Raw genomic sequence first — 12,851 nt, 5'->3', positions numbered from 1 at the left:
TCAGGTCACAAGTGCAAAGCAGCAGCACAAGATGTTGTGTCCACCCCATGCCCTAGCTCGTTTATCTCAGCCTTCGCAGAATGCGAGATGAGTTATGCGGCCTCCGAGAGTGCTGGCGCTCTCATTATCTTCAGTCTCCCAGGAGCCACAGGGTCCTGGTCACCAAGACCTCACTGTAACTGCAATGTGGTCAGGCTCAGGAGGCAGGGGAGGGGAGCCAAGGCTTCCAGGAATCCTTACTCACTGACCCCAGGTCAGTCAGTCTCCTGCCACGAGCCACATTGCAAACCTTCCCTGGGATCTTTTGTGCATGTGCAGTCCTGCCCTGCGCTGCTGCGTATGTGTAGAATTCTCTGCATTTCAGTGAAAGGGGTGTGGGAGAGGGAAGGAAAGAGGGAGCAGAGTGAGTGGATTCTCCTGGCCTCGAGGCACTGTCACACAAGCTGGAGCCGCAGGATTCCAGGGCAGGCAAGGGTGCAGGAAGGAGGCCTCTTCTCTGCGAGGTGTTGGGATGTGTTTGTCCACGGTGTCCTGTCTTGGAGTCTAGGCTGCTCCGCACACTGAATCTGGGGGTAGGTGAATTGGCTCCTCCCACTTTGTGATGTCTGCCTTCTTTCTCCCTGCAGCAAGCGTCCTTCCATACTGAAGTCAGCGAGGAGGTGCGAACTAGAGCTTTACGGCATGGCACCGAGTGCGCCCTTGGCTACCTGGACCTGCTTGAGCATGTGTTGGTGGTAAGGAGGGCAGGGGTGGAGCAGGGCAGGTGGCGCTGGGCAGCAGTTGCCTGTCACTCCCACCTGGTCTCATGGAGTTAGCTCAAGGCCTTCTTTCCTCAGGACAAGGACCTTCTAGAGTTCAGTCCACATGCTGGGGCTAGATTGCATGGAGGAATCACTGCATCACAGTGGTCCAGCATGCTGAGCTGAAGGTGACCAGAAATAAATGGCAGGCAGATTTCTCTTGCTCCAAGGAGGCAAGACTAAGATAGGGCAGATGGGGTGACTGGTGAGGCAGGTAGACTGCCACGGCCACTGCTAGAAAAAGTCAAGAGGGCTTGTTAAGAAGACCCCAGCACATCTTATGGGAACACAAGGGCCCTGTAACAAGTTTTGGAGACACTCATTACTGCTACAAATGATCCTCTGGCCCCTGATCAGGTCTTGTTTCTTTGAAAGAATGGTCTAGGCCAAATGTTTGGCATGGGGCTGGGCTAAGAAGACAGAGATAAGATGTACCAGTTGGAGGGGCATAGTCGTGATGGAAGGTGGGCTGCCCGTGTAGACACCTCAGATCTGTGCAGACTGCTGGTTGCTGGGGAACTTGCCTCTCTGCAGGCCCTGAGAACAAGACCGAGGGAAACCAAAGCAGGTGGGCACTACCTTGAGGTCTGGAAGCCACACTTAGAACCATGCAGACTCTCTCCATACACTGCCCTTAGAGGGTCTGCCTAGGAATCAGGAGCATGCCAATAAGGGAAACATTGCCGTCTCCCCTGCATCACTTCCCCACTCTTCTCAGACCTGAAACTATAGCTGCAACAGGCTGCCCTTGGGTACCCAGTTGTGTGCCTGCAGAGGTCTAGCATGCATTTCCTTGGCTGGGACATTCTCTGTTTTTCTCATTTAGTCCTTGTGCCAATTGAGTGATCCAAGGCCTGGCAAGGTCTGTTCTTGGTTAAGCTCACCCAGCTTTTCAGCATTAGAGCTGGGGCCAAACCATCCCCAAGCCTTGCCAATCCCAGCTCTCTACTCCAATGTGGCATTTCACATAAAACTGTCTTCTGAGGGTGAATCTTTTAGGGCTTTTGGGGGGTCTTTATTCTTCATCCAAGTAACCGTGATCAGTGCAAAGCACAGCTATGGGGAGAGTAGCCAGGCTGGGGCTCCCAAGTTTCCAGATCCTGGATCCTTAGAAGCAGAAATCCCTACATTGCATGGGGATCAGGGGAGGACTGTCTGAGCTGGCCAGGGTTCCTGGAAGGAGCCTCTGTGATCAGACTAGCAGATGTGTGGGGTTAGGAAGTATTCAGTCCATGAACTGACTAGCAGGAAGTACATGGGAGAGGGAGGGAGGGAGAAATGACAGCAAGAGAAGACTTCCAACAGGCCTCTTTGCCTGGAACAGTGTTTTCTGAGGCACATAGGATCTGGACTGGAATGGGGCAGCAGAACAGGGCAGTAGGGTTCGAAGGCTTAGGGTTGGAAGAATTGAATTCAGTCTGGTTCTGTGACAGATCCCTCCTTGGATTTACTATAGAACCAGAGCATTTAAACCTTGCACATTGCAAACTGTGGTTTCTTTTCTATGTTCTATGTTATTATTGTCATTGCCACCTGAAGTTGTGCTAGACATTTATATAAATGCTCTGTTTCACTAAGGTTGTTTGGAGGTTTATGGTACTCCTGGCTAAGCTTAAAGCACGAACAGAGGAAAGCCAATGATAGTAAAAATACATTTAGGAAAGTAAACAGAAATCATTGCACTGCGATAAGAACTGTTTGGTCCACAGGGGTAAGGCATGCTGATGGCTCTGACTTCTAAGGATAAGTGTGAAGGAGCTTGGTGGAGTAGTGTATTTGTATTTTTGATTTGGTTCTCTTTGAAAAGCTGGACACAGTCTTGCAAGAGTGTTTCCTAGCAAATACTGAGAAAGAAAACACCCCTATTTACAGGGAATTACCGTGAACACACGCAAAATAAAGGTTCCTAACAGAATAGAAAAGAATGTGTGCAACACTATTCTGCTGCTTAAATCATGGATGTTTCTTGTTGTGTTAGCGCTGGAGCTGAAAGTAAGATCATGAGTGTTGCATTAGTAGCCCCAACTCCTCCTCAGACTGGGCAAATGGAAAGTGGCACTGCGAGGCCTGAGAACCACTAGATAAGTGGGACAAGAGCTGAGAAGCAAGACAATGCCCAGACATGGATCCTGGGTTTCTTTTAAGAGCAGATTCTAACGCAATCAAAACCAGAGCCAAAACTGATTTACAGGAAAAAATGAATTTTTTTGTTTCAATTTTTCTGTAGGCTATAAGATTTTGGCCTGGCTCGATGACTCAATGGCTAAATTCTATCCTTGTGAGCATGGGATCCCATATGGGTGCCAGTTTGTGTCCTGGTTACTTCAGTTCCCATCCAGTTCCCTGTCTGTGGCCTGGGAAAGCAGTCAAGGATGGCCCAAAGCCTTGGGACCCTGTACCCATGTGAGAGACCTAGAAGAGGCTCCTGGTTCCTGGCTTCAGATCAGATCAGCTCTGGCCCTTGTGGCCACTTGAGAAGTGAACCAGCAAATGGAAAATCTTTGTCTTGTCTTCCCTCTGTAAATCTGCCTTGCCAATATGAATAAATAAATCTTTGAAAATGGCGTGATTAAATATTAACAGATAATAGGTTTTTTGAAACAACCGAGAGCTAGATATTTTCTCTCTCTCCCCAGTCCCTCTCTCTCACCCTCCTTCTCTCCCACACCCTATTTTTGGTCTTAATTGAAAACCTGGGTGTGATCAATGACCATTCTGAAAAGAAAGTCTACACCAGAACTCTTAGCAAGAAACCTTCCGGAATGCTTGAAAAATTATTCCTGTTTTTTGTTTGTTTGTTTGTTTGTTTGTTTGTTTTAACCATGGAGAGAACATTGGTGGGACATTCCAGTAATTGCCCCCCACCCAAAAAAAGGTGGGGGGCAAGAACACTCTAGGAAGCAAGGTTTGGAGACCACATCCGACAATCCACGCCACTTCCAAGTGCTGCATGGTGCTCAGGGATCTTCTTGAGGGGCTACTTCTGCTAAGATTAGAGACATTAGATGATGGGTGCTACTCGACTGCTTAAACATTATTCAGAGGAAGTGCTGTCAAGCCTCTTCTGTCTGGTTGGTCTATTTTGATTTTACCTTGGAAAACCTTTTAAAATGCAGACAATGATAAAACCCCTGTGCCTGCTCTCTGTGTTGTTCTGTTTGCCTAAGTTTTAATGAACCATGTCAATAATAATTTTGTAGCTATTGAAGTTCCCCTTCGCTTTTCCCCCCTGTGCATAATGCCAACAGGCTCTCATGAATTTAGCTTTCTTCATCTTTGTGAATCTTAGGCCTCTTTGAAATGAAAGCCTTTGGCCATTCCCTACTTCCCCCAACCCCTCTACCTTCAAAAATCTTAACTCACTCTGGCAGAACCGTCTTTCAGCTATGCAAAGCTATCCCAGACCCACATGCCCATTTCGGGATGTTTTGCTGTTTAGAGACTTCTTGCTTGGTGAATTCTTTGGAGAATCTGGTTACCTCTCACAAAGCACAGTACTGGCCTTGGGTACTTGCTGCCATGGCAGCTGTTCTAGGAAACAAGAGACTGAAGATGCCTGCTGGGGCATTTGCTTGAGGCTTGAGTGCAGGGCAGGCTGCAGCCCCTTTGCCTGGGCAGTCCTCAGACTTCAGGAATTTTGCAAAACCATAATAGGAAGTCTTGGGCAGGTCTGAAATGACTGTCTCCTCCACCAGCAGAACTTTCATGTGTATCTGTCTGTCATTTGCCATTAGAAGTCATATTGACTTAATAGCAGAATAAAAATAGAACCCCTTTCTTCCTGCCTCCTGGGAAGCCAGGGTACTTTAATTTAGGCTGGTCTCTGTCTGAGAAAGCCCCCCAGGGTACACAGGAGGGATCCCTTCTCTGTCTACATCAAGGGCTAGCTCTTTTACCGACAGAAAGTCTTTAATCATTCCGCTTTGAGGATTAAAATACTTCCTTCCACACCTGTAGCCCTTTTTCTACTTGTGTAGCATAACTAATATGCAATAACCAGCGCCTATTTAACGTATACAGTTTGGGCATTGATATGGTTATACATCTGCAAAACCATCACCAACCATCAAAGGAATGAATTTACTGTCCCTCAAAATGTCTAGGCAACCGCTGATCTGCTCTTTACTGATGTTGATGTGTTGCATTTTCTAGCTGTTTGTAAATGGAATCACATAGCATCCACTCCATCATTCAGCATCAGATTTTCAGTTCCAGCCATATTATGTACAGCAACAGTGTATCTATAGCGAGGGAATGTTTCATTATATGGAATGACTATGTTGTTGTTTATCCATTCACCTGTTGGGTCAATCAGGTTGCTTGCATTTTTTTGTTACTCAAATGCAGCTTTGAAGAATATTTCACGCTCGAGTCTTTATACCAGCATGTGTTCATTGCTCTTGGGTGAATATCTACCAAGTAGGTTTATTTTTTAACTTTTTGGAAAACTACCAAATTGTTTTCCAAAGATGCACTATTTTCTGCTATCAGTGTGTGAGAGTTCTTGTTTTACATCCTTGTACCAATTGTTATTTATTTATTTGTTTTTTTTTTAATTTGTTACCTAGTTAGTTAAAACTGAATGCGGTTAATGTCGTAGATATATAGTGATATCTTGTGTGATTTTAATTTGCATTGTTGAGTGTCTTTGTGTTCCTGTTTGCTTTCTGTATATCTTTTTTTAAAATGTCTGTTCAGGTCTTTGTTCTTACTGTGTTCTTTTGTCTTATTTTTTAGCTCTAGAATTCTGTAAGTTTTCTAGATGTAAGTTCTTTGTCAAATGTGTTTTGGAAGTAGTTTCTCCTAGGGTGTGGCTTGTCATCAGTTTCATAACAAGTCTTGTGGAGAGAAGGAAGACAAATATATACAATTTAAAAAAAACAAAGAAAATGAAAGAATTGGGGAAAGTATTTATGTACAGTTACAACCTCGAAAATACAAGTTAAAACTGAAATACTCATTTATACCTTAGGCACTAAACAGTTAGAATGAACTGAATGTTTTGTTTTCAGAAATAATCAGATTATTTTATGACTATATCCCTGCTTCCTGTTATCTTTTTATTTGGACAGCATGCTAATGTCTGCTTTTAAATGGCCTTATTGAAACATAATTGACATATGACAAAAGTCCATTTAAAGTATAATAATGCACTAGTTTCTAGTGAAGTTTCACTTGTGCCACTGTTGCCATATTCTGATGGTAGAGCATTTTGTCTTGTAAGCACAATCATTCCTGCACTCCTCTCCCCCCACAGTTCTCTCTCTCTATATTCCTTTATGTGTGTTAGTTTATATAATTCCACCCACCTGTATACAGAAAGGGCTACTGTTGTACTCAACTGGAACATGGATGGTTGGCTAGCAAGTGCACTGGCATTGGCTCCAGAACTTACACACACCCAAATTGCCTCCCCACTGATTGTGTTAGACCTCTGTATTGTTCTAGTCTTTTCTTACAACCGGTCTAGAAAGCCATCATTCTAGGACTTGTCCAAGTAGTGTGTTTTTCTAATTTTCACTCATTTATTTGTGCACATATTTGCTTACTCATTCATTGGTCTATACTGAAATCTTAATTTCTGTGGAGTGATAGAATTCTAGGGTAAGAAAATGAGAACTTGGCTGGAATGATCAAGCTTTAACAAATATAAGTTAAATATAAAGGATTACAAGAAGAAGGAGAATGGAAATAGAGGTGTGGAATGCTCAAAAAATTGGATCAATCAGTAAAAGTGTAACATAAGTCATCTTTGCAGCTGGGGCTGGTACTGGTGTAACTAACTCCTCTAACCGAGTCATCTGCTAAGCCTCCCTCATTGTCATGTTGCAACAGGAATAGGCCCTGTGGTCCAAAAGCTGTATTTTTAAGCCCCTGAGAAAGACTATGTTACTTGGCCAAGTAAGGCTAGGTATGAGGCACCAGGACATTGAGAATGTACACTTAATGAATGACTGCTATGATCCAGGCACTATATGAAGTATGTCCCAAGGATTATCCGACTTTATCTTTATGCCAGCCCTGAGGGGTTGACATCCTGCAAGTGTTACAGATGAAAAAGCAGGTGCTAAGGGTTCAGTAATCACAAACAAGTAACCCTGAAGCCAGGTTTGAACAAATGTCTGTCCTGTTCCAAAGCTCATGCCTCATCCCCAACTGGGAGTCTCCAAGGTTTGCAAAGACCAGCAGCAGTCATCCCAGCTCCTGACTGCCAAAACTTGTCTAATCCCAGAGCTCCTGTCCTGGCACATAAGTAAGACATGCAGATGAGACTATGGGAGAGACAGAACAGAATACAGTCCATTGGAATTGAACTTCATAGTTGTTAAGAAAGTTAAGGTGCTTTCAGCTTGTTTTTGAGTTCCTGTCATAGGTGAATTGGAGCAGAAAGCAGCTAGGAATGTCTTATAGGTTGGGTTAGTGTTTGGAATTCCCAGTGGCTTTTGAATATCATGAAACTCAAAAAGTAGAAACCAATTGGAAAGCTAGTTCAGCAGAGGACGGGTGCTCAGGGCTTCTCCCTGGCAGCCAGCACTCTGGAAGAGGATTGCTTTTTTCAGGATCAGCCCTCCTGGTCTGTGAAATGCTACTTACATGGGGATTTTTTGTTTCCAAAAGTCTCATGAGTCACATGTCTCCAAGGACCCCACATGTGTGGTGTCACAAGTACCGGCTAGCCCAGAGCTTGAATCTTCTGCATTGACTCTGGCCCTTCATAGCCTGTGAGTACTTCTTCCTGTACTTGTTACTTGTACCAGTAAAGGACAGAGACAAGCTTTGTCCCCTCTCTGGAAACTGTCAGAAGGTACCTTCAAGGCACCCCCAATTTCTACTGCCTCACTTCTCATTTAAACAAGTCCATTGAGTTTTAAATGCTTTCCTCCAACAAGCTCCTGAAGTCACTTTGGGAGAGACTCAAAACTCAAGTGTCGGATACCAGGTCCACCAGGGAGTTCACTGCCTGTCACCATGGTGACCAAGTTCCTTCTACACTTGTTCTTCATCCCTAGATCCTTCAGAAACCAACCCCAGAACTCAAACACCAGTTAGCTGCCTTCTCCAAGCGGGTCGCTGGTGCCGTGACGGAGCTCATCCAGGCTGCCGAAGCCATGAAGGGTAAGTGAAGATCAGAGGAGATTGGGAATATTCAGTGTGGTATGGCCATAGATAGGTGACAGTCTTTTGTCCTCATTGTGGGGGTGTTTCCTGGGACATACTAACAGAGAGAGACAGAGAGACAGTACAGAGACTTTGTTGGCAGACGTGGGAGCACAGTGGGTACTTGTTTAAAGCAAGAGAGTATAGAGTTAGGTTTTATAGAGTAACTCCCAGAGTGAGGCCAGTCATCCCTCCAGCCTTTGTATGAAACCGTCTTCCCCAGTGATACAACTCATGTCAAACTGCCTACTTCCCTGGGGAGTCTGGTAGTTTCCTTCTATTTGTTTGTGTTTGCCAGAATATATATCTCATTCAAGTAACACCCTGACGGTCATGTCTGAGTGTGCTGTGGGCATCACCCCTTCTGGCTTCTATAGAAGTACAGCTCCTCATAGACAAAGTCTTGCTGTCAGTATCCCTGCGTGACAGTTGAAGCCAGTGGCTCTTCCCCCTGTGGTCTCTACAGAGAATAGCACATCTCCACCTGGCATGGGACATGATCTGGAGACACTTTGGGTTGCCTGCGTTTGTGAGATGGAGGGTGGAAGGCAGAGTCAGGCTCCAGACTTGGCCTGTGAGATCTTGATTTTTATGAATACCACTGATGGCTGTTCCTGGATAGGACAGTATGAGGGTGTTTTAAAATTTCCATGGAATTGCAGTTACATTTTTTGAACTTTTATTTATTTTTAGTTTGAAAGGCGTTGGGTGGCAGGAGACATAACAGGTAGACAGACTCAGATCTTCCAGTTAACTGGGTCAGACTCCAAATACTTACAACAACCAAAGCTGGACCAGGCTAAAGCCCAGAGCCAGGAACTATAGGCCTCCCATTTGGATGTCAGAGACCCAAACATTTGAGCCATCACTTGCTGACACCCAGAGTGCACATTAGCAAGAATCAGAAGCAAGATTGGAGGGTGGAAATGGTCTTGAACCCAGGCATTCTGATATGGGATTCAGGCCTCTTACCCATCTTCCTAACTGCTATACTAAACAATAGCTTCCCAAAATGAGACTAAAAGTTATTTAGATATTGAAATCCATGCATTTATTCATAACACACATTTCCCATTTATTGTATATGCATGGATTTCAGTGTTTTTTATAGACCCATATAAATTTGCCTTTTAATTCTATTTGGCCTTGAACTTTTCAAAATACCCTCCTACATACAAGTGATTGAGAAAACCAGGTGGGCCTCCTCTACATTCATGAGGGCTAGAAAGAGGGCGATATAGGGAATGGGCTGTCAGCTCTCAGGATCTCCTTGCATGGAAACTAATATATTGTTTGCAATAAAGCCAGTGCCCAGATCTATGGCTTCTGTAAATGGCCTTTGTTTTATTTTTTGTACTAATTTTAGGAACAGAGTGGGTGGATCCAGAAGACCCAACTGTCATTGCAGAAACAGAATTACTGGGGGCTGCAGCATCCATTGAGGCTGCTGCAAAGAAGTTAGAGCAACTGAAGCCAAGAGCAAAGCCAAAAGTGAGTGTTGGTTTGTAGGTGCTTGTCTGACGTCTTCCAGTGAGTGGCTGTGAGTGGGAGCTGAGTGTGTGTGTGTATGGTGGAAGGTGTCTCCTTCCAACCCCAACCCCAACTTAGACTTGGAAGCATCAGCCCTGTTCAACTAACCCTACCCCGCTTTCTTCCAGAAAATGGAACAAAAAGAAACACACTGGGTGAGTCTATCAAGTTAATTGTCCAAGAAAATACCTCTGGGTGTGCAGGAAAATCAAGGCCTTGATGATTCTGATTTTGAATGAGAATTCCAGATTTCCATTCTCTGTAGTAGTTGTGGGATGCTTCATGTTACTGGGTATGAGATAGTCAGTGTCTAGTTTTCTGGTTTCTAGGGTGCCTCTCATATAGAGAATGCAGTACAAGGTCTCTGCTCGTTTTGAGAGTGAACAGAGGGTCATGCGAGCCTCAGCAGGGAACCCCTCAGCAGACTTCCTCAGTGTGTGCTGCCACCTGTGTGTGTTTCTGGGTACCTGTTGAAAACTTCGCATCAGGACTGCATGTTCCGAGCCATGGCTGATGAAAGGAGAGAGAGACTTGTAGGCTGAATGGTATGAAGGGCATTTTCCAAGAGGATGGCAGACTGGTTCCATCTCCAAAGGCAAACTCCACCCCCTCTGCCCCACCCCACCTCCTGTGCCAGAAAGTTGCTGGTACCCAAGCACACCTCTTTCCTCCTGTCCAAGCAAGTCCTTCCTGGTGCTTGCAGTCCATACCTTCCCAAAAAATTACATAATTAAATTAAATCTGGGTCTTCAATAAAAAGTTAGATCCCCTCCTCCCTACCCCATATTCCTGAAATTCTGCCTGTTTTGGTAGGAGCACAGGATCGAATCTGGGTGCTGACACCGATCAGCCAGCTCTAAAGCAGTGCCAGGCAAGAGCTTATGATGGGTCTGTTGCTCCAGGGAGCTTTGTTAGAGCCTTCAACTTCTTCGAACCCATCCACCAACATTTACTCTAGACTTGGACATATTTCTTGTCAGAAAGAATTGAGGTGTTTTGACATCTTATATGGGGAATCACCACAGTTTTCTCTGCTAGCCTCTAGCCTCAGGGTCTCGAGTTGCCTGCTGTGGTCAGGGTTTTTTTCTTGAGGAACCTGAGTATGGGTGTAAGGACAGCTCTGTGTTCTGCTTTACAATCATGTTAAAGTCTTAATGTACTTTAGACTTAAGACTCAACCACTGACTAAGGTGAGAAGTTGGGTGCTTTGTTTTTCCTTTTCCTTATCTGATGTGTCACCAGTGGCCTCCTCCTAATAGGGAAAGGTTCAGTCTGCTCTCGCCTGAAGCCGTGTCACCCTTTAATTCTGTAGGAATAGCCTGGTGCTGATTACACCGAAGTACTTCATAATATTCTACCAGCTCCAATTTCGGGCACTTGCCCTTGGGCCTTCAGAGCCTCTAGGTCCTGACTTCCCTCTGTCTTCATGAGTAACCAAATGAGATACTACAAAAACCCAGTCCTTGACATATAATGCAGCTCAGTAAATTGTAACCATATCAGCATTATTGCCATTTTCATCACCAGAAACAGAAATATTGCATATGAAAGTTTTATCCCTTTTTCTAGGAAAAATGCCTCAAATACAAATTAGTCTCTTGGACAGGCCTGGGATTGGACCAAGCTAACTCCAACAGAGCATGGAACATATACTTAGCAGTCTTCAGGAATCTTCAGATGCATTAACTCATGTAATCTTCACACCCAAGTCCACAAGGACTCAACAATGCCTCAGAGATCAATGACTTTGCTTGTTCCAGGGTCAGGCCACTACCACCTCACTGGAGGTGAGCAAAATGGATGAACTCTGAGAGGCAGCTTCAAGATTTGCCTATCCCTGTCCCACTGCCTCCGCTAAGTCTGCTCTAGTCACACAGGGTCCCTTTGTATTTTTCTGGGACCCTAGAGCCATTCATCTTACCCTTGGGAATCTGTTGTAGGAAGGCAACCCAAGAGGAGAATAAAGTTGTGTGACTGCAAAAGGCTTGTTCTCGCAGCCTTGTGTGAATTTGTGAGAAGCTGGGTGTGAGTGTCTCCTTGAAGGAAGACACTGCAGCTGGTGAGAGCCGTGGACACTGGGGCTGAGTGTCATGAGAAAGGTATTTAGGTACCCTGTTGCAGGGAGCACGTGACACAGAGTTATGGGTTCCTTATGGTCTGAAGGAGCTAAATGGGATTGTAGAACAATGATGATGAAATGGGGTTGGGGAAGATAGGTCTGTGCTTTTAAGCTTTATGAAACAGTGTTTTCACAATAGTAATGTTGTGGTCTGAGATTGGACCTAGTATTTATTTTCTAGTTTCTTGCCTCTAACTTAAAAAGCATTTTAAGCACTGGCACCAACACAGCTTAAGAAAGTGGTAAGGTTTGTTCAGAAGGTGAGGAATAGATACATGAGGCTATGTGCAGGCAGAGTGGGCCAGAAAGGGACAGGAAGAGAGGGGTTGCTACCTTCGACCCTGGAATCTGTAGGGAACAAGAGAGCAAGTCCTCCTCAGCATGGGCTTTTAAAAGGGGCTTGAAAGGGGAGTGGTACATGACACTGCCCCACTCAGGTCCCAGGTAATGACAACTAAGGTTCATCTGACTCACAGGTGAGCAGAAAGCATTGCATAGGTAGGGGAAGTTTGGCTTCCACACTGGTGACCCTGAACTGCCTGCTTGCCTAAGTCCGTATCAGTAACACTCTTAAAATTAGGGAGGGCTCCTGCTGTGGGCAATGACCTGCGCTCTGCCATGGTCATCCAGCCTTTGTGTTCAGTGAGACTTTCTACTGGAAAGTGGAGGAACCATAAGCAAAGGTCTAGAATTCTCCCTCCCTCATATATCCCTGACTTACGACCCAAAGTTTCCTGCCATGTGAATATCATGTAAAATCATTTCAGTAAATCCATAGATTTTGTGACTGTCTAGGCACTTTGTGGTAACATCTACGTGATACAGAATATTCTCCTTGCTCTTGTAAAGAAACAGTTCCCTCAGTTTAAAAACAATCTAACACCAGCATCAGTATTGTGAAGTTAACTGCAGCTCTATCCTTGCTAAAAGTGTAAAAATCCTCAGGATCCTGCAAATGAACAGTTGCTGCTACATCACTGTTCCTATAACTCTACCCTCCAGTGTGCGTGCATGCACACACACACACACACACACACACACACACACAGAACCTGCCTTCCTTCTGCAGCTGGGGAATGTGTGTGGTTACTTTGGGGAATAGTTTCAGGCAGGGCTGATGACTTTGTTTAAATTGCCCTGCTTACTGCATCATCGGGTCTCTGTTGAATTAGGAGAATGGTCTGTGGCTTATGAAAATGCTGTTGTTATAGACCCGCATCACACCCTTAATGTTTAAGCATTTC

The 12,851-nt window shown here is 44.9% G+C and overlaps 1 protein-coding gene across 4 annotated transcripts in view; it reads left to right on the top strand.

The window, feature by feature from the left end:
* The window catches only part of TLN2 (talin 2), a 462,999-nt gene that overhangs the window by 432,658 nt on the left and 17,490 nt on the right, over nt 1-12,851 (top strand). For all 4 annotated transcript variants that reach the window (XM_058665748.1, XM_058665745.1, XM_058665746.1 and 1 more), the window contains 3 exons: nt 627-734; nt 7,811-7,916; nt 9,325-9,449. In XM_058665748.1, the coding sequence (XP_058521731.1) occupies nt 627-734; nt 7,811-7,916; nt 9,325-9,449 (339 nt within the window). The remainder of the gene's footprint in view (nt 1-626; nt 735-7,810; nt 7,917-9,324; nt 9,450-12,851) is intronic.

This window comes from Ochotona princeps, chromosome 6, assembly GCF_030435755.1.
Source record: "Ochotona princeps isolate mOchPri1 chromosome 6, mOchPri1.hap1, whole genome shotgun sequence".
NCBI lineage: Eukaryota > Metazoa > Chordata > Mammalia > Lagomorpha > Ochotonidae > Ochotona > Ochotona princeps.
This window is presented reverse-complemented; position numbering and strand designations above follow the sequence as displayed.